At 44.8% G+C, this 25,582-nt stretch overlaps 1 protein-coding gene and 1 long non-coding RNA gene across 6 annotated transcripts in view; one reads left to right on the top strand and one right to left on the bottom strand.

The window, feature by feature from the left end:
- Positions 1–23,945, top strand: part of LOC138756931 (apolipoprotein L3-like) — a 50,044-nt gene extending 26,099 nt beyond the window's left edge. For 2 of the 5 annotated variants that reach the window (XM_069923380.1, XM_069923383.1), the window contains exons 2-3: positions 21,676–21,739; positions 22,584–23,945. In XM_069923380.1, coding sequence (XP_069779481.1) covers positions 21,699–21,739; positions 22,584–23,655 — 1,113 coding nt within the window. In that variant the 5' untranslated portion in view covers positions 21,676–21,698 and the 3' untranslated portion in view covers positions 23,656–23,945. Of the gene's footprint in view, positions 1–12,958; positions 14,127–21,675; positions 21,740–22,583 lie in introns of those variants that run through there. The other 3 variants (XM_069923381.1, XM_069923379.1, XM_069923378.1) reach the window with 3 other exon arrangements.
- Positions 11,007–25,582, bottom strand: part of LOC138756933 (uncharacterized) — a 38,346-nt gene continuing 23,770 nt past the window's right edge. The window contains exons 2-3 of the long non-coding RNA XR_011353238.1: positions 11,928–12,053; positions 11,007–11,288 (exon numbers count right to left, since the gene is read on the bottom strand). This is a non-coding gene — a long non-coding RNA (uncharacterized lncRNA). The remainder of the gene's footprint in view (positions 11,289–11,927; positions 12,054–25,582) is intronic.

Genomic DNA, 25,582 nt, shown 5'->3' with positions numbered 1-25,582 from the left:
CCAACGAAGGAAGAGCATGATAAACGGTTGAGGTGTGTACTATCTAGACTACAGGAGGCAGGCCTTACCGTGAATGGAAACAAGTGCCAGTTCGGTGTGTCAGAAATGGACTTCATGGGACACAGACTTACACAGGAAGGACTAAACCCTGCAGAGGCCAAGGTGAAAGCTATTACAGAGGCACGTGCACCTCAGAACGCAACAGAGGTGAGGAGTTTCCTGGGATTAGTCAATTTTTGTGCAAAGTTCATTCCTAATTTCGCTACAGTGGCAGAACCACTAAGGAAACTAACCAGGAAAGGTGTACCATTTCATTTTGGATCTGAGCAGAAGAAAGCGTTCACAGCGCTGAAGCAAAGCCTGACAGATGCAAAAACTCTTGGATATTACGATCCGGCGGCATCAACCAAAGTCATAGCGGATGCCAGCCCAGTTGGTTTAGGAGCCGTGTTGGTCCAGATGCATGATGGAGGACCAAGAATCATTGCCTATGCCAGCAGATCGTTATCAGATGTGGAAAGAAGATACTCTCAGACAGAGAAAGAAGCACTCGGACTTGTATGGGCCTGTGAGAGGTTCAATGCATATTTATACGGCATTGAATTTGAACTCATCACAGATCATAAGCCATTAGAGGTGATCTATGCACCTAGATCCAAACCATGTGCCAGAATAGAGAGATGGGTACTCAGACTACAACCCTACAAATATAAAGTAATCCACATTGCAGGGAAAGCAAACATTGCTGATCCGCTGTCCAGATTGGTGAAGGATGGTGGTCCACAATCCAAGTCAGAATTGGGAACAGAAACAGAGAGCTTTGTACGCTTCGTAGTTATTCAGGCGACACCGAAAGCTGTGACTACGAAGGAAATCGAGAGAGAATCCGAACGTGATCCGGAACTCAAGGAAGTAAGAGAATGCATACAGAGTGGACAATGGGACAAGTGTACTCACAAGGCTTACATTCCCATTAGAGACGAACTTTGTTGCATCGGACAGTGTGTATTGAGAGGTTGCAGATTGGTGATACTGCAAAGATTGAGACCGAAGATCGTATCCTTAGTGCATGAAGGACACCTAGGCATTGTTGGTACCAAGCAAAACCTCAAGACCAAGGTATAGTGGCCAGGTTGTGATAAAGACGCAGAGAAATTTGTTAAAACTTGTCACGGATGTCAAATCACAAGTAGGAGTAATCCGCCAGAACCGATCCGGAGTACGCAACTTCCGACAGGACCATGGATCGACGTAGCTGTTGATTTTCTTGGACCTTTACCGACGGGTGAATCAATTATGGAAGTGATAGATTACTACAGCAGATACTATGAGTACGTGGTGTTGAAGTCCACAACCACTGAAAAAACAATACAAGCATTAGCAGAGATATTCGCAAGATATGGATTACCTGTTACATTATACTCTGACAATGGTCCACAATTCATTTCAGAGACATTTACGGAATACATGAGGACCACAGGTATCCACCATCATAAAGTAACTCCGAAATGGCCGCAAGCCAATGGAGAAGTAGAGAGACAAAATCAATCCATTGAAAAACGATTGAGGATTGCACACGCAGAAGGACAAAATTGGCGAGAAGCATTGCTATCTTATGTGGCTGTCTATCGAGCAACGCCTCATGCAACCACTGGAAAAAGTCCTGCAGGAGCATTTTTTGGGAGAAAAATCCACACAAAAATGCCAGAAATAAAGGAAATCCGAGACGACCAGGAGATGAGGGACCACGATGCTGAAAAGAAAGGTGCAGCAAAGCTGTACACAGATTCGAAACGTGGAGACAAGTACTCAGACATCATGCCAGGAGATAATGTTCTAGTGAGGCATGAAACTGGTGGTAAGCTAGACACACCTTATTACCATCAACCCTATACTGTCGTATCCAGAAGTGGCAGTATGGTGACAGTCAAGTCTCCGACTGGAGTCCTGTATAAGAGAAATGTATCAGGTGTAAAAAGGTACCAGTCCAGAGATACATCGAGCGAAGAGGTTGAAAGGCCAATACGAGATGCTGAAACTGAGAGACCTGATGATGTTCCAGAGGCAGTTACCAGCACTCCTGATGAAGTGACTAGAGCGCCAGAAACAACCGAAGCCGTGGCGAGCAGTATTTCCGACGCCGAGAGTGAACAACCGAGAAGCGACGACAATATCGCAGACAGGCCGAAACGAAACCGGAAAGTGCCCAAACGATACGAAGACTTTGTGCCATAGTTTTAATAAGAACTTTGGGACAGAATTTAATCTTATATCATAAAGTGCATATATGAGTGCTGTAGGAAGTCAATTTTATGTAGTTGAGTTATAGTATTACCATTAGTTACGATGTTTGTATGTTTCCGAGGGATATTGGTAAGTGAAGGTAAAGTTTATTTCTGATTAAAGGAGGGATGCCATGATAATGAATATGTATGAGATGTACCGGAAGTCACGTGGTATGAGAGAGATAAGAACACAAGCAGGAGAACAAAGGAAACCGGAGAATAAAAAGACACTAAGAAGTTTACCTGATAAACTTGTGTTTAATGTTTTATTAACTTCACATTTCGGGCCACAAATGTGACAGATACCAGCCCGTATCATTCATGGAGCCTCTTCTCACTCTTGACATCAGGCTTCCATTTTGTATTTTAATTCACTTTAAAACTACATTCCTTTTCTTACATTTGTCTTTTGGTTTATAATTTTTAATTAGCTAACATCACTGAAGTGCCAGTTGATGAAGTAGACAAAGACGATGTGGTCAAACAATAATCATGGCTTTTATGAACAGAAACTCATGGTACAATAATGAAAGACAATAGGTACATACACAGTTATATCCAAGGGGAGTGTCCTTAACAGTAGAGATAATGCACAGCCAATGTTAGTACAGCAAGGCTCGCCAGAGGGGAGACTGGCAGCTTGGCAGACATTCACCACAGTTTCTCCCCAGCAGAAGAAGGGTTAAAATCAAAAGGACAGCTGCTAGGAAAGACTGAAGCAAACAATACATGGATACCATGTTTGGACTTAAGATACTCTAACAGCCAAAATACGCCAGTATCTAGCAAGCAAAGGAAATATAATGAGATGTTTTATGAATATGTCGGCCTATCAGGTTGTTTACGAATTCTGGTGCTTCGTCTCAACATAGGTGGCTCCTTTGCAACCTTGGGAACTCGTACAGTTCCTGCGTCTGTAGTTTGGGAAGGACTGACTTCTGGACCCACTCCAGAATTGCCAGCGTGAGGCAGTGGAGCCTCAGCATGGCCATCTGAAAGCTGAATATGGGTCACAGGCTGGGGGGGGGGGTGAATCCAACCTCTCAGGCTCACTCTGAGTAGGGGTGCGAGGAAGGGGCGAACCAGGCAAGGCCAGATCTCTTAGTACACCCGTCTGGGAATCTAACACGAGCGTAGTTGGGGTTAGTATGCAGTAGCTGAACTGGTTGGACGAGGGGGTCTGTTTTACGCGCCAGAGCGTGGCTCTTCGGCAGCACGGTTCCAGGCTCAGATAAAGAGGCTGACCAGTCCATCACAGTTCCTGATTTCCTAGGAAAGGCAAACATACTTTCATGAGGTGTTTGATTTGTTGCAGTACACAATAAAGACCGAATAGAATGAAGTTCCTCAGAGAGTTCCTCCTGCCACCGGGTTACAGGGTAACCATGTGTTTTTAAAGGAAGATTAACAGTCTTCCAGACTGTAGCATTAGCCCTTTCAACCTGCCCATTGCCCTGCGGGTTGTAGCTCGTGGTACGGCTGGTGGCAATCCCCTTCTGAAGCAGGGCTCGCCGCAGTTCAGCGCTCCTGAATGCTGAGCCCCTATCGGTATGAAATTGGGAAAACCAAAAATGCGGAAAATTCTGTCAAGTGACTTAATGACAGACACTGACGAGACGTCAGGGCAGGGTTTCGCAAAGGGAAACCTGGAATATCCGTCAATTACAGTAAGGAAATATACATTTTTGTTGTTGGAAGGTAACTGCCCTTTAAAATCTAAGCTAATTCTCTCAAAAGGTTGGGTTGCCTTGATGAGACTGGCCTCCGGTGCTTTGAAGTATTGCGGTTTGCATTCTGCGCAAACAGGACAGCTTTTAGTCAGTTTCCTGACTTCTTCCAGAGAGCAAGGAAGGTTGTTAGCCCTTATGGAGTGGAAGAACCTCGTGAACCCTGGGTGGCACAGTCTGCTATGGATCTCTTTTAGCCCCTCCAGCTGAGCACCAGCAGCAGATCGTGACCATGTGTCAGAGGCATCGTTTAACCTGTCCGGTCTGTACTGGATCTCATAATTATAAGTTGAGAGTTCTATTTGCCAGCGTGCCATCTTATCATTTTTGATTTTACTTTTGTGTTTAGTACTGAACATGTAGGCTACAGATTTCTGATCAGTGACAAGAGTAAATTTTCTGCCGGTTAGAAAGTGTCTCCATTAGCGAACAACTTCAATAATAGCCTGAGGTTCTTTCTCAATGGCAGGATGTTTTAGTTCAGGTCCACGTAACGTGCGGGAGAAGAATGTCACAGGTCTGCCCTTTTGATTAAGGGTTCCTGCCAAGGCACAATCTGAACCATCAGTTTCCACTTGGAATGGGACGTCCTCGTCAATGGACGAGAGTGCAGCTTTGGCAATATCAGCTTTAATTCTCTCAAAAGCCTCAAGGCCATTGGAGAGAGAGGAAAAGATCTAAAAAAAACATAGAAGATAGGAGCTGGCGTAGGTCATTCGACCCTTCGAGCCTGCTCCGCCATTCAACGAGATCATGGCTGATCTTAAAGTTCAGTACCCCGTCCCCGCCTTCTCTCCGTAACCTTTAATACCCTAGTGTCAAACAGAGGGCGTGCCTTCGTGGCGTAGTCCCGAACCCATTTGCAGTAGTAGGAAAATAATCCCATACACCTTTTAAGGGCTTTTGCTAAGTTTGGGGGTGGTAACTTTTTAAGGGGGCCATTCTTTCCGGGTCGGGGCGGATTTCGCCCTTACGGACAATGTAGCCCAGAATGGGTAGCTCTGTCGCGTTGAACACACATTTGCCCTCGTTAAATGTAAGGTTGAGTTCTTTAGCAGTTGCTAAAAATTTATTTAAGTTGTTGTCGTGCTCGGCCTGTGTTTTCCCACAGATAGTGACATTATCCAGATAGGGGAACGTACCCTGTAACTCATACGTCCTAACAATCTTATCCATTTCCCTCTGAAACACGGACACACCATTAGTGACCCCAAAAGGTACCCTTTTAAACTGCTATAATCCCCCCCCCCCCCCCCATCAGCCTCAAAAGCCATATAGGGCCGTTCCCTTTTCTTAATGGGGAATTGGTGATAAGCTGCTTTGAGGTCGATAGTGGAGTACACTTTGTATTGCGCTATGTGATTAATCATTTCATTGATGCGTGGCAGGGGGTAGGCATCCAGGTTAGTGTAACGGTTGATTGTCTGGCGGTAGTCAATAGCCAGTTGTTTCTTAGTGTGATTTTTCACAACTACCACCTGGGCTCGCCACGGACTCTCACTGGGTTCAATTACTCCTTCTTTAAGCAATCTCTGGGTCTCAGCTTTGATAAACCCACGATCCTCTTTGCTGTAAGAACGGCTCTTAGTGGCAATCGGCCGACACTCGGGGGATAAATCACTGAAAAAGGAGGGAGCTTTGATCTTTAATGTGGACAGACCGCAGTAACTAGAGTGGGGGATGGTAAGTGTGGGTAGTGGCCCACCAAAATTTAACACTACACTGTTCATCTGAGATTGAATATCTCACCCCAGTACCACAGGGGCGCAGAGTTCCGGCATAATAAAGAACCACACATCAGCCAGACAATGTCCCTGCAAATTTAAAGTAACTTTACACTTGTCCCGTACAGTTTTTGTAAGTTCACTACAAGCCATCGATATCTTTCGGTTCGCTGGATATCTCCGCAAATTTAAGGCTCTGGCAAATCTCTCGTGGATGTAGCTGTCAGTACTCCCCGAGTCTTTTCGACAATCAAGAGTCTCACCATTCATCTCCCCCTTCATAGTCGACCGTTCCAGTCCGTAACATCCCCCAAACTTTGGAGTCAATTGAGCTATCACAGGGGATCTCACCTTGCCGTCACTTGAAGTCGATTCAGCCTGCTCGTCTGAAGATTCCCCCTTTTTACATTTGTCTTCCATTCTTGCAGCTCCAGGACACATTTTCTTGGCGCTTCTCTTCTTCTTAGCAGTGGGAATACTTTTCGCCTTACACGCTTTTGCAAAGTGGCCGAGTTTCCCACAAATCGAGCCGGGCACTTCTGTCTGGGGTTCCAGCTCTTATCACAGAAGTAGCATTTTTCAGGAGTTCTCCCTTTACTTTCCTTCGGGGTTTCAGCACTCCTGGATGTTTCCTTTTCGGTTTCTAGCATTTCACTGGCATGGCACTTCTCAGTGTTTTGGCTAGAGTGACTGCCCGGTCGTAGGTTAAGGGCTCCGTCTCCAGCAGCCTCTGTCGGATGTAACTGGAGTCAATCCCGTTGACAAAAGCATCCAGCTTCAAGGTGTTGTTGCACATTGACTGCCCTGGCATCACATTAATTTGCCAGTGAGTCGAGAGCCAGTGCACAAGCAGTGTCACTTTCCCCGGGTTTCTGGCATCTAGTCAGCAACTGGTGTCGAGGAAGCACCACGTTCCGTGGCGCCGCATAGTAGGTAGTCAGACGTTCCCGGGCTATAGCCAGAGTGGTAGCTCATTGCATTATGGCAAAAGGGACCTCACCCAGCAGAGAGTTCAGGTGGCCCCACTGTATCGCCTCATCGACCACGTTGTTTCGAGCCATGTAGTAATCGAAACAAGCAATCCAGTGGTTGAAAATTTCTCTGGCCCTCGGGGCAGACTGTTCAATTATCAGCCGCTCTGGCTTGAGGGCTGCATCCATTTCTGTTAATAAAATTGAAGTGCCAGTTGATGAAGTAGACAAAGACAATGTGGTCAAACAATAATCATGGCTTTTATTAGCAGAAACTCATGGTACAATAATGAAAGACAATAGATACATATACAGTTATATCCAAGCGGAGTGTCCTTAACATCGCCTGTGCTGACAACGTTATTCTCAATGTCATCAGGGGCCCACCGTGTCGGGCGCTGCCTGGCCCAAGATGGCGGTGGCAAGTGGGGAGCCGCTGCGTGGCTGGCATCCTTCCCCAGCTGTGACTGCTGTGCCGGGGGAGTGATGTCATCATGTCTGGTGGCAGTGATCTCATTACGTCAGCCAGAAGTGACGTCACACCACGAGCCAGAAGTGACGTCGCTGTAGTTCTCAGTGAGTGGTAAGGGCGAGGGCTGGGGCAGATGCTCGGGGGACACTCTGCGACGGTTGTGATGCGGCCGGATGTTGCGCAGTCGAAGTCGGGGAAGATGGAAGTCGTCGCGGGGACAATGGCGCCGTCTGGCACGCGCACGTGGGGGTTCCGCAGGGGAGATAGGGAGGTCATAGAGGGCCGCTGAGCTGCCGGCAGGTTTAGAGAGGCACACTTTTGCAAAGTGGACTTTCTTGCCACATCGGGAACAATACAGGTTCCTAGCTGGGCAGTTTTGGCGTGATCATCGATCTGACTCGCACCAGGACCCACAGTACTTCCAGGGGCGCCGGGTGCCTGCCGCAGCGACATTCTCCTCCCCAGCTCGGCCTGGGGCTGCAGCGTGAGTGGGCCATGAGGGAGCCTGGGGAAAACCGGAATTGAAGGCTTTGACGTGCAGGGCTGCTGCTTCCAGGGTTTGGACCACTTCCACAGTCCTGGTTATGGCATAAATGTTGTCTTCCAGCAGCTTCTGCCAGATGGCCCTCGAGCATAGCCCTCGGACAAGCCTCTTGACCTCCTCTACACCTAAGAGTAGGTTCAGCCAGACACGGTTGGGCCAACTCTTGCAAGTGTCCCAGGTAAGACTCAGCTGTCTCCTCGGGTTGCTGGGCTCAAGTGTTGAGGAGGTACCTTGCACAGACCACATTCATGGGGGGGCTTGTACAAGTTCTCAAGAGTTTCCATTGTGCTCTTGTACGTGGTGCAAATTTTGGTTACCTGGAAGGCTCAGGGAGGACCAACCTCTTCTGATTGGAGTCCAGGATGTTGCCCTCGTGTGCCTCGATGATTGCCTCAACTGCGTGCTGCCAGATTTTGAAGCGTGTCTGGGCTTCCGGGTGGCATGGGTCGACCTCGAGGCTCCCTGCGCACAGGAGTTTTTCTATGGCAGCCGTGGGAAAATTTTGTGGATTAAATTGTGGTGCACTGTGAGAAAGAATCATACACACACAAAGTAAAGATTATACAACAGGCTTTAATCCACAAAGACTTCCACAGAGCCAGGCTGGCTGTAGCTGCAGTAACTCTGAGTGAGCTTCGGGAGGCCGGCGCAGGCTTATATCCCGGAGGATGATTGACACCCGACTGGGTGGGGCTTGATCAGGCCGACTGATTGACAGCCGGCCAGGTGTTGTCCTGTCCCCTTACACTCCTGCAGGTACAGAGGTTGCCCCTAGCAGTACCACCTGCACCCCCTGTGGTGGACCACCACACACTGCAGAAGTGGAACACCATTTCTTCACTGTTACTTTTTAAAATCCAACAACTTGTGAAATTGCTGCATGGTTGAAGCTCTCTGCAAGGCAGGTTTCAAATTACTGCAGATAACTTCCAGTTTAAGCTCTTAACCCCCTTCTTCCTCTCTCATGCACAGTCTTTCTACTGTTAATGAAAGTGTGAGGCAAGCTTTCAGGTTTGTTTTTTTCCAAAAGACCAACAATTTTACATTGAAGCTAAGTTTGAAACTTCTTTATCATAACTAGTGAGACACAGATCTGGACACTGTGGCTGCTGGGGTACATATGGGGGTGGCCTTACCCACAAGGAATCTTTTGATTCGTCCTTCTCATCACTCTGCAAGAATAGGGTGGCCCTGCCTGACATCGGGTCCCCGGGATTTTCTTCTTTCACCTTCTGTTTGTTAACCATTTAGCGCCTGAGGGAACGTGTTACCATCCTAATCGTAATTATCATATCTTCAATCTGAAATGCTCAATCAGTTTCACGTTCTGTAGTTGGTCCTGGTCTGTTCCTTATTTAAATTTAATTTTTATTACATTTTGCTGTGGAAAAAGAAACTTAAGCACAGAGGAATTACTGCTAAGGAAGCCTTTATTTTAAAAGCCTGGTTCCAGGGAGAGACCAGTATCCTCTAAAAGCGAAGATCCAAGTCTCTCTCTCTCTAGCTAGAAGAAGCTTGTACATTTATAATCAGAATACATGTGATAGCAGCAACAAAGCTCTTTACAAATTGTGTCAGAAATCCATCAACTTGAAGGTTGTTAAAGCTTATCAAAACGGAAAGAGAACTAAAAGAAACTTGTGAGAAAAATTCAGTCCTCCCTGTTAGAGATAACATTGCTTAGCTCATCCATCTTCTAGCTTCACAGCAGACTGACGGAGGAGCCAGGGTGAGGGTTTAGACAGCAATTAGCCATTTGTTCAGAGCAGACACCAAGGTTGTGTCTCAGCTATAATGTTGTAAGAGACTAAGTAATAAAAGCAAATTGTGAAGCTTCAAATCATCAAATTTCCTCCACACACATCTTACATGGAGAAAAGTTTAATTTCAGCCTTAAATAAATATACTGCACATACAGGGCGGGAGCTGCCAATCAGGATTAACTTTGATTACCAAGCAATATTCCAGACATGTAATTGAGATCCCCAATGTTTCCTCCCCTGTGGCTCCCATTATCTCTCCAGATCTTATACTTTTCTCCACATTAGTTGTTTTGCCATGGCTGTATTACTAACATTATAAATTCTCTTCCTGCCCCGTGTAATTGGAACACGAATGGGACCGGTCAGTCCCTTTTCTGATATATCATTACCTTTTTCATTCTACCATAAGTTTCCCTGGCCAGCCCTTTCCTGGCCTCCTGCTCAATTCCTACCTTTTTCTGAGTTCTGCAACTCACTGTCCAATTTAAATTTTTACCATACGTCAGATATAAATAATACATTGGCTGTCCCAGGGTCCCCACATCACTCATTTCCAACATTTTAGCCTGAGGAGTGTTTACTCCTGGCTTATCATACACTTTTCCCATGTTGTCCTTTTGTTCTTCTGTGCCACTTCAAGGTCTTGACCTTTGTGTGGGGATTTCCCCTCTTAACAACCAGTCTAAGGCAGGGCGTCAGAACTAAGACAAAATGTTATGTTGGACAGTACATTTATCTTTTCACCAACCAAATCCTCAAGCCCTTATTCTCTGTATGCTCGGGATGCGACACTCGTAGATCATCTGGAGTCCATCAGAGTTATGCTATATGGAGGGAGGGATCAATTAATCTAACATCTTAAGAGAAAAACCGGGAAAGTGTCCCGTGAGCCCATTCTTTAATCTTTAGATGGTAGTTCGGCTAGTCACTGACACCATCCAGTAAGCATTCCTCAATCCTGGACTGCTGGCTGGTTTTCCAAATGTATTGAAACTGTCACTTCCCAACGCAAAGAACTCAGCGCACAGAACTGGTCCAGTTAACTCTTTATTAGACACCAAGTTAACCTGAGAGAACCCTTACTGCTTTCAGCCTCTCCAGAGGTCTCTATTCAACAAATGGATGCATCAACTTTTATAGACTCAAGAAAACAAATTAACTAAAAGATTACATCATTATTCTGCCTTGTCTTTGTCTGTCTTTGGCTTGGCTTCGCGGACGAAGATTTATGGAGGGGGTAAAAAGTCCACGTCAGCTGCAGGCTCGTTTGTGGCTGACAAGTCCGATGCGGGACAGGCAGACACGATTGCAGCGGTTGCAGGGGAAAATTGGTTGGTTGGGGTTGGGTGTTGGGTTTTTCCTCCTTTGCCTTTTGTCAGTGAGGTGGGCTCTGCGGTCTTCTTCAAAGGAGGTTGCTGCCCGCCAAACTGTGAGGCGCCAAGATGCACGGTTTGAGGCGTTATCAGCCCACTGGCGGTGGTCAATGTGGCAGGCACCAAGAGATTTCTTTAGGCAGTCCTTGTACCTTTTCTTTGGTGCACCTCTGTCACGGTGGCCAGTGGAGAGCTCGCCATATAACACGATCTTGGGAAGGTGATGGTCCTCCATTCTGGAGACGTGACCCATCCAGCGCAGCTGGATCTTCAGCAGCGTGGACTCGATGCTGTCGACCTCTGCCATCTCGAGTACTTCGACGTTAGGGATGTAAGCGCTCCAATGGATGTTGAGGATGGAGCGGAGACAACGCTGGTGGAAGCGTGGTAGGAGCCGTAGGTGGTGCCGGTAGAGGACCCATCATTATTCTACATACAAGATAAATCACACTCCTTATTACTACTCACCCCACTGTGCAGTTTTCCTCATCAATTCTCCAAACCTCCTGTTCTTTTCTGTGTGCACATTCTTTCTGGAGGACTTCCACAGGTTTTAATGTCCCCCCTTCTGTCAGTGGGATCCTCAATTTTGTGGTGTTAGTCTGCCAACGTAAGTTTATCTCTCTCTTTCTTACTTGTGCCAGTAGTCGCCATTTCCCTATTATATTCCTAGCTTTCTCATTTAATATACACTTCCAAATCAATTGTTGTGCCTCTTTTATTAATTCATTATCCCAATTTTACCTAATCTCTGATTCAAAGCCCCTAAACTTTATGTATAATTTTATCATCTTCTGGATATTTCTCACACATTGTCTGTATTGGTGAACCCCGTTCACTCATTGTATCCATACCATTACACATAAGGTCCCCGACCTTATCCAAGCTCCCAGAGCTCATTTTCAACCATGGTCCCAAACTGCCGAGTTCCCTGAACTCTTAACTCAAGTCTGACCATTCGCTGTCCACCGTTAAATTCCGTCCGGTCTCTCAGTCCCTGGCCACAAAATCATGCAGAGATGGTTCGTTCAGAGCAGGGAAAATGGAGAAGATAAAAGTTATACTTACTCTCTGCTTGGCTAATTCCCTGGTCTGCACAGACCCACTCCACTTCGTTTCATCTGCCAAAGATCTGCAGAGCCTTTGGATCCCATTTCTGACACCAAATGTGGATTCCAGTTCATTCGGTGAACTCTACAAAATGACGTTTCCAAAACTTAATCTTGTTAGACTATTTTATTCTGCAGAATTGTGAATTATCTGCACAAAGTCTCACAGAGATGCTCTCTCTATGAAAGCTGGCAGGGAATGACCTCATGTTTCACAGGTTTTCCTTTGTCTTATTCAGTCGTGGGGGGAGTTACATTTGGCCCAATCAAAAGTTTACATTATACATTCTTACCCTATACCATAACTACCAAGAACAAATTCCATTGCTACACAAGATTGACAGCCTCTCATCAGACCTGCTCGATGATTAGTTCAAAGTATATTCCTATGGTTGGTCATCATGCTAATTGATCCTTTTGAACTGCCATGCCCGCCTTACTAGAATGCTGCAAAATCTGGCTTCTACTCTCACTAGCTTTTAACCCCTTCCTTTCTCAGTGGAAGGGACAACCCCTAAACTGGAACTTTCACTAAATCCAAGGAAGTTTGTGAAAATAGTGTTGGGGATGGCAAGAAAACCGGACTTATGTCTGGGTGTCGACAGATTACACGCAGAAAGCCAGAAGTCTATTCTGTTAGGAAAAAATTACTTCTAATTTGAGGAATAAGTACAACATGTTTACAAATATGGAGCCTATCCAGAAGATAAGCATCGTGGGTTAATTTGATCTCGTCTGATCACTGATTCCTCTCTTTCTCTCTCTTTGGCTTGGCTTCGCGGACAAAGATTTATGGAGGGGTAAATGTCCACATCTGCTGCAGGCTCGTTTGTGGCTGACAAGTCCGATGCGGGACAGGCAGACACGGTGGCAGCGGTTGCAGGGGAAAATTGGTTGGTTGGGGTTGGGTGTTGGGTTTTTCCTCCTTTGCCTTTTGTCAGTGAGGTGGGCTCTGCGGTCTTCTTCAAAGGAGGTTGCTGCCCGCTGTAAGGTAAAACATCATGAGATGGGAATGTGTAGGGAGTTTCCCGGTACAGGGCAGTAACAAGAAGGGGAGGTGTCCTTGTACTCTTGTAAGGTAAAACATCATGAGATGGGACCGGAGAAGGAGTCACCCAGTACTAAGGAGTAACAGAATGCATCCTTGTACTTACAAGATAAGAGAGACATTGATGGATTGAGAGGCAGGAAGCTAGCAGGGAAAGGATAGCAACAGTTTAAGAGAGACATTGATGGATTGAGAGGCAGGAAGCTAGCAGGGAAAGGATAGCAACAGTTTTAGTCATTGGACAAGTAATGATATGATGATGTTCTAAGCATGTATCCAAGGGTATAAAAAATCACCATTTTGCTGATAACGGCAGAATGCATTCTCCGGCTAACTTGGTTGGTCGCAAGTGTTACAATCCGGTAATAAAGAACAAAGAACCCTGATTTCGACTCAGCCTGGTGTTTGTCTCACTCATTCATGAACAAAGCAGACCTAACAATTTGGTGACCCCGACGTGATGGGTGAGTGAACACTGGACGACGGTTTCTGTTTTTTCTGACAATCATCTCAGCCGGCTGATAAAAAGGTCCAGAGAAGCCTGTTTTAACAAAATTCTCTTTTTTTTTAAAATCTTTATGATTGTCAGTAAGAACTGGAGATCGGACAAATTAGACGACCACAATTGAAGGTCGCATGCCAGGATTGTAACACGTAAGTGATTACAGACAAGATAAAAGTCCTTAAGGTGTTTGAATGACATTTATTAAGTGCTTCGCAAGAAACTACTAGAGTTTAAAAGTCTTTATTGTGTCGTTGCAAAGTCCAATAGAGTGAGAAGGTGGTCTATAAACAATTGAGGACCTGAGTTTTCTGCCCTAAACTGGTTATTAAGAGGAGAAATCTCCCACGTGAAGGTTGGGCTTTGAAAGAAAACAAAGGTTCAGGCTTATTGGCCTCAATTGTATCTGAGAGACTGACTTATAAATGTCCGGTAGGTATGATAATGTCTGTACACTTGAGAAGTTAAGAATTTATTTCCCCAATTCGCCGTGGTGGAATACCACAGCAGACACTAGAGACCTTGAGACAACAAAAAAAGTACTCAGGGACGCCTGCCTGGTGAACAAGAACGACGACAGAAGGCTGCGACAGCTGTGTCCGGATCAGGTAGGAGATATTAATGAAAAAGTTGACAAACTCCTAAGAGACACCCAGTTTATTCGAAATACTTTTGATAAGTTAAATGAGGGTATTCCCAACATCACCAAGGAGATAAAGTTACGTAAATTCATAGATTGGTACAGGGAAACAGGACAAAAGTATAGCCCAAATATTTGGTTTTCTAGTTGTAATTTAACTTTCAGACCCCTTTGGGAAAACAGAGAGTGGAAAACGAGCAATCAGAGTATACAGGACAGTCTGAAGTCAATTGGAGGACAAGACTTCGAGACTGTTCTTTTAAAAGATATTAGTCATCCAGCTTGCAAGGAGACATTTTTAAAAGCAATTTTCGTTGACATAGATCCCCTAAACGGACAAGAACCTAAATTAAAACAGGCATTAGAAAGCGGTCCCGCAGCTATGGCTGTACAGTTGCCTGCTAAGACTTTTGACCAAGTTATTAAGGAAATTAATCAGGAATTAGAGGAGCGAAATACCAGTAATGCGGCATTGGAAAAACAAAAAATGCTCCGAAAATGTGTAGACCGCTGGAGGAAGAGGGGTTGGTTACCCGGGGGCACTGAGATGTTCCTGACAGGTGAGGAAAAAAATTTTAAAACGTAGAGGCTTAGATAAGCTGGAAGAAACAAAACACAGAAGGGAAAGGAAAAGTGCCTGTTTCCAGTTTCCAGCCACGAAGTGTCCGGGTTTGCTCTCTCCCTCCCTCCTTTCACCCTCCCCCCTCTCTCTTCTCTCCCCCTCTCTCTCTTCTCCCCCCCCCTCCTCTCTCACCCACTCCCCCTCCCAATCCCAATCTGTGGTGGTGCTGCCCTGAAATCCCCAGGTTGGGCAGGGCGGAGAAATACAATTTGGTTTTAATTTTGTGCCCACAATTCCAGCTCCGCATCAAATGGGATCCTGTTTTATCCTCTCTCCCTCCCTTTTTCCCGCACCCCCACCATTGCGGGATCAGGGCAGACATTGTGGGCTGACGTGTAGCTCACTCGAGGTGGGAGGGAAGGAAGGAGTGATAGTTCCCAGTGGTGGGAGACCCAATCTGATCCAGACCAGTGATCACAGGATGAGAACCTTTTAAAACCTTTGAAACGAAAGTGTTAATCTGAAGACTTTTCTCCCAGTGGGGCCAGTGCAAGGCATTTTCTCTCTCTATCTCTTGTGCTCTGTGTATCTGCCTCTCTATCTCTTTCTCTCGCTATGCTCTCTCTCTCTCTCTCTCTCTCTCTCTCTCTGGCACCCCAGATGGGATCCTGGAGTCACGTCCCTTATATCCAGATATTGAGACACTGGGGTGTGACAAGAACCTCGGGAATAGGGACACATCAGACGAGGTACAGGCCCCTTTAATAAAAATAGAAGGGGGAGTAATAGATGTAGAGACCCCTCTGGAGTCTAAGAAAATAGAGAAGGAGTTAGAGATACAGAAATGGAACATGAAAAAGGTTCAGGATAACATTAAAAACTTAAACAGAGATATTAATGTGCTGGGGCAGATCAGTGAGGATCAAAAAGAATTAATGGTAGGTGTATTTAAGGAAGTGGAAAAGATAACTACAACACTGTCAGGAGAAATTAAAGCTGAAGGAATGGTAATAGGAGTAAAGGACGAAAAGTGTAGTACAGATGAGGAAACGAGATACGATCCACCATGGGAGGAAAGTAAAAGGAAAAGACTCGGGAGGGAGAAAAATAGACATGCCTACCTGGACATAGTTAGAACAAAAGAGAAAGATGTGAAACAACTAAACTATGGCCGAAAAGATTATCTTAGAGATGAACGTGACCAATATACCTTTGACCCTGAGACATTGGAAACTGATAGGGACAGTGACAGTGACAAAGAAGAGTCAGAACAAGGTGGGATAAATAAATGCATGCCAAGAGTAAAGAAGGAGCAGAAATCCCCAAAATTGAGATATCAATGCCCATTACTGATCACGGGACGGGGAACTCAAAAATATGTACCCTGGTCACGAATGGACTTAGAGAGTTTAATGAAAAAACTACCTCCGTTGAGTAATGGGGCTAGTCCATGGATTTCTTGTTTTGAGCGAGAAACCTGCCAAGAACAATTAGCACTCGCAGATGTCAGAACTATCATGATAAAATTAAAGGCAGAAGGGGCCCTGAAGCAAATAGAGAAAATTGTAAGAAGCAGTAAATTGGGGGATGAAATAGAATTTAACCCACTTCGGAATAAATTTTGGGAAGCACTTAGAGAAACATTTCCTACACCCTATAGTTTGGATGCCTTGGTAACCCTTCAACTAAGGAAGGAGAGACTGCACACGAGTATTTCACTCGAGCATGGGACTTATGGGAAACAGGGACTGGAGAAAGACCCGACCACAGCCCCTTAGGAAGGGCTCACTTTCGTAATGGGATAATAAACGGACTACCTGCTACGGTTCAAGCAAAATTAAGGGACATTGTGGGATTAGAGACAATGTCAGAGGATTTGTGGAAAAGACACCTGACACATGCAATCAAACGACATCGTCAATCAGAGCATGCTAAGTCAGAAAGTGCGTCCCAGAAGGAGGTGGACAAAACAACCGATAAATTGGTGAGAGCCATAGAACATATAGGGGTTAAATTAGCGGCCCAACAGATAGTCCCACAGGTCATGGGGCCAGTGATAAATCCGGGACCCCAAGTAAGAAATGGTTGGGAAAGACAGCTAGGTACAATGTATAGAGGGGAACATGCAGTATGCTGGTACTGCCAAAATCCTGGACACTACCAGCGGAACTGTCCGGAGGCTGGGAGAGCAAGGGGAAAAAGATTACCCTCTATTAGAGGCTATCGGGGAAGAGGAGGAAACTTAAGAGGACAAGCAAGGGGTAGGGGTGGACACATTGATGGGCCCCAGAGAATCGGGGGGTGGCAGAGTGATCAACAAGTCCAGGCACCTCAGTGTAATGACTATATTGAGGAAGGTGCTGAATTTGATTATTGACGGTGCCCAGGAGAATCAAAAATCACGCCTCCCTGGGAGCCACCAAAAATTTGGGGGACGGTAAATGGAGAAAAAATTGAATTTATGGTTGACACAGGGGCAGCGGTTACGACCGTGATTAAACAGCCCCCAGGGAGCACATTTTCGGGCAAAACATTATCTACAATAGGATTCTCCGGAATAAGGGAAACACAGCCCTATACAGATAACATCGACATGACATTTGGACGACAAAGGGTTAAAACGCCTGTCCTGGTTGTGCCAAGTTGCCCCATTAATTTATTAGCAAGGGACATTCTTACCAAACTAGGAATAACCATACAATGTTCTGAGAAGGGCCTTCGGTTAACATACCCAGGGGATACAATAAGAAGGGAAGGACAGTTTTTAGTAATGACCCCATCTAACGCTTCAGAAGACTCTGTGGAGGTTAGTATTTTCTGGAGTCGGCTACTGTATGATGAACCAGGCCCAGGGCTGATTAAAGTTTTTTGAGTGGAGGGCCAGTATTCCTCGGTATGGGGATTACCATTATCCACTAGATCCTATGCATGTTACATTAAACTACACCATCCACCCGGACCAGGAATATGAGGAGAGGTGGGACTCTCTAAAAGAAGGGAAGACAGAAACGATACATTGTCCATTTATCTTTGTAGGTAAGGAGGGAATAGCTGCTATGGTTGTCATGACAGAAGAACAAATGGAGTGGTTCTGCTTAGGAGTAGAAAGTGTGCCTCATGTGACCTTGGGTATTGCCAAAGATCATCACGCTCGACAGCTGGGTCCGATGGTAAAGGAAGCGATAGGGTGTGAATACAGGCAGACAGAAATCCCGGGATATTCTACCTCGGAGGGAGGAAAATTTGTCAGACTGAATATTGAAGCATGGGACCAGGTTGTGAATGAGAAAGTAGAAAGAGACCGAGCCATAGAAGGAGAAAATATTGATCACAGAGACTCAGACAAATATCTTTCTAATCTGAGTCCACATATATGGACAACGGGGCCCTATGATGTGGGAGTAATAAAAGGAGAGGTATTTCTAGAATTGGCCAACCCCGGGCAGAAACCAATATGGAGAAAACAATACCGCTTGTCGCCCAGTCAGGAGGAGGGTATTAAAGGAACGATAGAAGGGTTAATGGAGTCAGGGGTTTTTAGGGCGGCACCTGACAGTATGTGGAACACGCCCATCATGCCTGTTCCCAAACAGGGTAGAAAAGACTGGAGGATGGTACACGACCTCCGGGAGATTAACTTGGCTACCAAGACCATCGGGAGACCAGTCCCAGACCCATATGTAGCACTTAGGGCTCTGAGTCCGGAGCACGAATACTATACTGTCATTGATCTGGCAAACGCATTCTTCTGCTTGAAATTAGCTGAGGAATGCCAAGACTGGTTCACTTTCACTTACCAAGCACATCGGTACACATACACTAGATTACCTCAGGGTTATAAGGACAGTCCAGGACTGTTCAATCAGGCCCTTAGCGAAATCCTAATGAAATTAAAGCTCCCGGAAGATGTTACACTGATTCAGTATGTAGACGACCTACTATTAGCAGGGAAAACGCCACATGGGTGCCTGACAGGGCAGCCAAACAGGTTACTGGTTATCATGAACATATACAGGGGATGATTTTGAGGTCCCATAACAAAAAAAATGAATCTGAAACTAAGGAGACTTGTAGCAGATTGAATGACTACACAGATGAGTTTTGTGGAGGAAGAGTGCTGTACAACTGGCTCCCCGCTAACTGGGATGGTCGGTGTGCTCTAGTAACCCTTAATGCGCCAGTGCTGATTGTCAAAAGGCAGGAGGGAGACGAGGATTCCCTAGAATTGCGCCACACAGAGAGTTGGCTGTGGAGAAAAAGGAGGAGTGTTGGACTCTTGGGGCCGGGAGGAAGGAACCCTGATGGGGTATGGATTGATGCCATTGGCCAAGCCCGGAATATTCCGGACGAATTTAAATTAGCCGATGAGATTGCAGCTGGGTTTGAAAGCTTTCCTGTTTTTAGTGCAATTTTTCCCATCACTGTAAATAAGAATGTTAATAGGATCAACCTTATTCACTATAATGTCCAGCGCCTTGCAAATTTGACCAGGGACGTTGTTGAGGCAATACATCAACAACTGTCAGAAACTTCCCTTATGACACTTCAGAATAGGATAGCGATTGATATGGTCCTGGCAGAGAAAGGTGGAGTGTGTGCTATGTTTGGAGATCTATGCTGCACTTCTATCTCTAATAACACAGGGCCAGATGGATCACTCACTAAGGGGTTAACGAAACTTAGGGCATTGGCGAAAGAATTAAAAGCCCAGTCTGGAGTCTCCAATCCTGTTTTATCCTGGTTACAGGGAGTGTTTGGGAGATGGAGCACTTTGTTAGGACAACTTTTGCTGGGTTTGTTCATTTCTGTATCAATTTTTATCACTTGTGGCTGTTGTTGTATTCCATGCATTCGAACGCTGGTCACGAGGACCATAGAGAGAGCCTTTGCTGACCGTGATGAACTGCCTCCGAAATATCAAGCTGTGCAGGCTGTGGAGCAAGACTATCTCACATTACAGGAGGCGGAGAAAGTTGCTGAGATCGATCTGGAGTCTGAAGGGGAATGTGATGGGAAGGAGGGATTGTGAATTAGATTGTTACACATATAATTTTAACCTTGCTTGTAACCTAAATATTATAACCTTGATTGTAGAACAAATATTATAACATTGATTGTAACACAAACATTATTAATCAGATTGTAGAACAAGTATTATGAATTAGATTGTAGACCATATGTTAACTTGGGAATTTACTAATACGGGGGGGTTAGTTAGTTTTTTTTGCTTGGGGGCAAATGGGATGAAACTTGTAAACGGGCAATGGGATCGGGGTGACGGATGGGGGGTGTACGCAAAGGAGGGTTGGGGGAGCCCTCGCCCACCAGCCGAACTACCCTGTGAACAGAACCCGTATAGAGCTTGGCAATAATAGGCGAAATAATGTAACGCGGTGGTAGCATAGTCAGGGCGAGATTGTCCTCTAAAGAGGACAAAGGAGGGATTGTAAGGTAAAACATCATGAGATGGGAATGTGTAGGGAGTTTCCCGGTACAGGGCAGTAACAAGAAGGGGAGGTGTCCTTGTACTCTTGTAAGGTAAAACATCATGAGATGGGACCGGAGAAGGAGTCACCCAGTACTAAGGAGTAACAGAATGCATCCTTGTACTTACAAGATAAGAGAGACATTGATGGATTGAGAGGCAGGAAGCTAGCAGGGAAAGGATAGCAACAGTTTAAGAGAGACATTGATGGATTGAGAGGCAGGAAGCTAGCAGGGAAAGGATAGCAACAGTTTTAGTCATTGGACAAGTAATGATATGATGATGTTCTAAGCATGTATCCAAGGGTATAAAAAATCACCATTTTGCTGATAACGGCAGAATGCATTCTCCGGCTAACTTGGTTGGTCGCAAGTGTTACAATCCGGTAATAAAGAACAAAGAACCCTGATTTCGACTCAGCCTGGTGTTTGTCTCACTCATTCATGAACAAAGCAGACCTAACACCGCCGAACTGTGATTCCTACAACCTCACCTATTATTTGTCTGTCGGTTAAAGTTGTGTGAACACCACGGCCTATCCTCTCACAATCCAGCAGCTTTTCTAGTTTCTTTCTATATAAAATAGAAACATATAAGTAATGATTGAATTTGTTTTGGGGGACAGGGATTAGGGACTGTTTTAATTTTAAGGAGAGAGGTATATGTCCTTTTGTAGTCAGGACTAATCTGTACTAGTATGTTGGATGTATACAAATAATTACAAACAACATGGATGCAAATTCTAAAATATTCAAAAAACAAGAAAGAAAAGAGGCTTTCGGGAGAAAGGGGAAAGATTTAGGGGGAACATTAAGGTGGACATTTTCACTCAGGTGACTGGTGGAAATGTGGAACGAGCTGCCATCTGACATGGTAAATGCAGGGTCCGTCTTACGTTTCAGAAATAAACTGGATAGATAGATGGATGGGAGCGTTCTGGAGGGTTACGGAATGGGTGCAGGTCAGTGGGACTAGCGATGTTTTGACACAGACTAGAATGGGCCGAATGGCCTGTTTCCGGTGCTGACGTGCTCTATGGTTTTAGGTGAGTCACTGCCTCAAGAAGGCAGCCTGGCCACAACTTCTTCTCACTGCGACTTTCAGTCAGCAGGTACACAAGCTGGAAAACGCGCACCTCTCAGTTCAAGAACAGCTTCTTTCCAACAGCTATCAGGCTCTTGAACCTCCCCCTGGTACACTAATCAGGGACTGCTTGGTCGTCACAAAGCGGCTCTCTGCACTGTTGCAAGTTATTTGTGGCATTCAAATACTAGGACAATTTATTATCTACCTTATGTATTTATTGTTCCTTTCAATTTAACTCGATGAGTTTATTATTCTAGGTTTACAAGTTCAGCTGCAGAAAGTCAGAATTTTGATGGACATTTGGATCATATAAACTCATTATCATATAATTATCATCCTTGTAACAGCAACACATTAATATTTGTTAAAATTTCTGCATTCCAGATCTATGATTTCAGTCTGATCCAATGGAGGCAATTTTCTGCAATGAACATGTGTCGAGATCCAGGTAACAAAGAAGACAAGTTGTTGAGAAACTGAGAATGTCACAGTTCAAGTTTCAGATCACTCTTGTTGGTGAATTACCGTTCATTATCCGTACCAGATATTCCGTGTGAGGGTGTCCACCAAATCTATAGGCGGAATAATTAGTTAAGCAATTGATAGGGTTGAGGAGAGGGTTTGTGTGAATCAATAAATCGTAAGGATCATTCAATCGAATCCATCTTTACAATAATGGTTTAAAGAATGGACTGAACCATCTACAATGACATCAGTATTTGTGTTAGCAGAGTTCATCGCAATGAATAAAACACAAGTGTTTGCAGACATCACGGGTGGAGTAAAAACGATGCTGGAGAAACTCAGTGGGCCCTTTATAGCAAAGAGAAACCAACATTTTGGGCTTGAGCCCCTCATCGAGGGGCGACAAAATGCCCACCCCACCAGCCTCTGCATCCAACATATTATCCTCTGCAACTTCTCCCACCAACAATGTGATCCCACCACCAGACACCTCCCTCTCCTCCCCACTCTGCTTTCCATTGGGACTGCTCCTCCTGGGATTCTCTCGCCCACTCCTCCCTCTCCCCTCCCCGTCGACCCCTATGACCACACTCTTCTGGGACCATGTTTACCCTGAACTCTGAACTAGTGAATGACCACTTTAACCAGTGTTTGAAGTGTTCACTTTAGATATTTGCAGGATCACAGCACAGTCTTGATACTAACGTTCTCCGAATTCGCTTTCAGGCAGCTTGCGCCCACTTTTCTATAAGTTTCTCTCGATGTAACTTTTAGAATGTGTATGATTGAAAAAGTGAGAAAACATCTTTTGTTTTAATTCTTCACAGGGGGCAACGTGAACTAGCGAAAAGAACAAAGGCCATACAACATTTTGTAAACGAATTTCCTCAGTGGGAATGTCAAATAACCGAACACATAAATGAACTGCAAGTTATTGCAAACGACATGGACCGGTATCACAAAGGAGCAACCATTGCAAACATCACAGGGTCTTCTGCAGGTGCTGTAGGAGGCATGCTGACCCTCGCAGGAATAATTGCTGCTCCTTTCACGGCTGGTGGGTCCTTGGTGCTCACTGCTGTGGGAGCAAGCATAGGTGGAGCAGGAGCTGCTGCAAACTTGACCGCTGGCACCACGGAATATATTAAACGGTCAAAGAAACAGAAAAGAGTACATGAGATCATCCAGCAGTATAAAAGTGAACGGAAAGAAATGTTAGAACAGTTGAAAGGCATCTGCAGCGATCTCCAGTTCTTGGCTCATCTCAGTGAGGAAGGAATTCCAGAATGTGCTAGCCATGAAAGCACCACCAAGGGTTTTCAAGGGATAAGCAAAGCAATGAAAGTTTCCAATAAACATAGAGAAAATCACTTGCTCAAAGTTGAAGCTGGAAAGCATTTAAAAGGGGTTAGAAAGGCAAAGAAGGTCTTCAACAAATACAGGAAAAAGTATTTGTCTGAAGTTAGAGCTGGGTTGCAATCTGGTTCCATCAGTATGAAAACATTTCATGTGACAGCATCAGTATTGGGCAAACAGATATTAAGCAAAACTCCTGGCTTAAATGAACTAGCACAGAAATTGACAGCACTGAGTCACAACATTCAAAGCACCAAGTATGCACTGGAAGCTGGCAAAGTGAAACGTCTGCTTTATGGAACTCCCCTGGCCTTATCCAAAACCGCAAGAGCTGTTTCAGCGGTTGTGGGAGCGCTCTTTGTGGCATGGGAAATCTACTCAATAGTAAAGGACGCCATTGAGCTGAGCAAAGGAAGTAAAACTAAAGCAGCTAAAAATATACGGGATGAAGCGCAGAAAATAGAGGATGCATTAAAACTGTATGGGGATATATGTCGGTTTCTAAAAAGGTTCTTAAGGGAGACTGGGTCAATGCATGAATGAAGTCGGCAGGAATGTGTAGAAAAATATTTGTTTTCTCATTCCAAGTAGCCAAGCTATAATTTTGACACGACTTGTTCTGGAATCTCTTACCGTGGTAAATACATTCAGATTTGTAGATTTTTTTCAGATTGCAGATTTATTGTCAGTACATACACGACATCGTATACAACTCTAAGATTCCTTTTTCCCGTGGGCACAGCAGAATACCATAAATTACTAGCGTAAACAAATAACGATGTAAACGAATTGACTGTGCAATACAGAAAATCAATAAAGAGTCCTTAAATGCACACCTGACTGAGTTTGTCATTGAGGAGTCTGATGTTGGAGGGGGACCAGCTGTTCCTGAACTTGCTGGTGCGGGTCTTGCAGCACCTACACCTCTTTCCTCATGGCAGCAGTGAGAACAGAACATGTGCTGAGTGGTGTGGATCCTTGATGATTGCTGCTGCTCTCTGATGGCAGGGTTCCCTGTAGATGTTCCCGTTGGTGGGGAGTTTTGTTCTGTAATGTCCTAGGCTCTGTATACTACATTTTGGAGGGCTTTACGCTCAGAGATATAACCATATAACAGTTTACAGCGCGCAAACAGGTAGGGATGTTAATGAAAAATGGAAGATATTCAAAAAAGAAATTTTGAGGGTACAGAGTAGTTATGTCCCAGTCTGGATCAAAGGAAAGGCTGGAAATCATAGGGAGGCTTGGTTTTCGAGGAATATTGGAAATTTGGGGAGGAGAAAAAGGGAGGTGTACAAGAGGTATAAAGAGCAGGGAGCTGAGAAGTTGAAGGAGGACTATAAGGAGTGTAGAAGGAATCTTAAGAAATAAATTAGAAAGGCCAAAAAAAGGCATGAAGAGGCTTTGGCTGACAGAGTAAAAATAAATCCAAAGGGTTTCTAAAAGTACATTAAAAGTAAAAGATTAGTGAGAGATAAAATTGGATCCCTTGTAGATAGTGTAAGGTAAAAACATCATGAGATGGGACCGGAGAAGGAGTCACCCAGTACTAAGGAGTAACAGAATGCAGATGTGACCTTGTACACTCAAGATAAGCTTGGCACTAACAAGAATGATGTGTAGCAGACTAACAGAGAAGGATAGCAACAGTTTATTCATTGGACAATGTCATGGTATGATAATTTACTAAGTACGTATCCTGAGGTATAAAAAAAACACCACTTGCTGATATCGGGAGAATGCGCCTTCTCCAACTAACACTGTTAGTTGTAAGTGTTACAATCCGGTAATAAAGAACCTTGATTTCGACTCAGTCTGGTGTTTGACTCACTCATTCTTGAACAAAGAAGACCTAACAATTTGGTGACCCCGACGTGATGGGTGAGTGGACACTGGACGACGGTTTCTGTTTTTCTTGACAATCATTTCAGCCGGCTGACGAAAAGGTCCAGAGAAGCCTGTTTTAACAAAATTCTCTCATTTAAAATCTCTATGATTGTCAGTAAGAACTGGAGATCGGACAAATTAGACGATCATAATTGAAGGTCGTCACCCGCCAGGATTGTAACACGTAAGTGTTTACAGACAAAACTATAAAAGTCCTTAAGGTGTTTGAGTGACATTTGATAAGTGCTTCGCCGACAAACTACTAGAGTTTAAAAAGTCTTTATTGTGTCGTTGCAAAGTCCAATAGAGTGAGAAGGTGGTCTATGAACAATTGGGGACCTGAGTTTTCTGCCCTAAACTGGTTATTAAGAGGAGAAATCTCCCACGTGAAGGTTGGGCTTTGAAAGAAAATGAAGGTTCAGGCTTATTGGTCTCAATTGTATAAAAAGACTGGCTTATAAATGTCTGGTAGGTATGATAATGTCTGTACATTTGAAAACTTAAGAATTTATTTCCCAAATTCGCCGTGGTGGAATACCACAGCGGACATTAGAGATCTCGAGACGACAAAAAGAGTACTCAG

The sequence above is a fragment of the Narcine bancroftii genome, chromosome 3 (genome assembly GCF_036971445.1).
Source record: "Narcine bancroftii isolate sNarBan1 chromosome 3, sNarBan1.hap1, whole genome shotgun sequence".
NCBI lineage: Eukaryota > Metazoa > Chordata > Chondrichthyes > Torpediniformes > Narcinidae > Narcine > Narcine bancroftii.
Note: the sequence above shows the minus strand (reverse complement) of the source record. Positions and strands in the feature narration are given on the sequence as shown.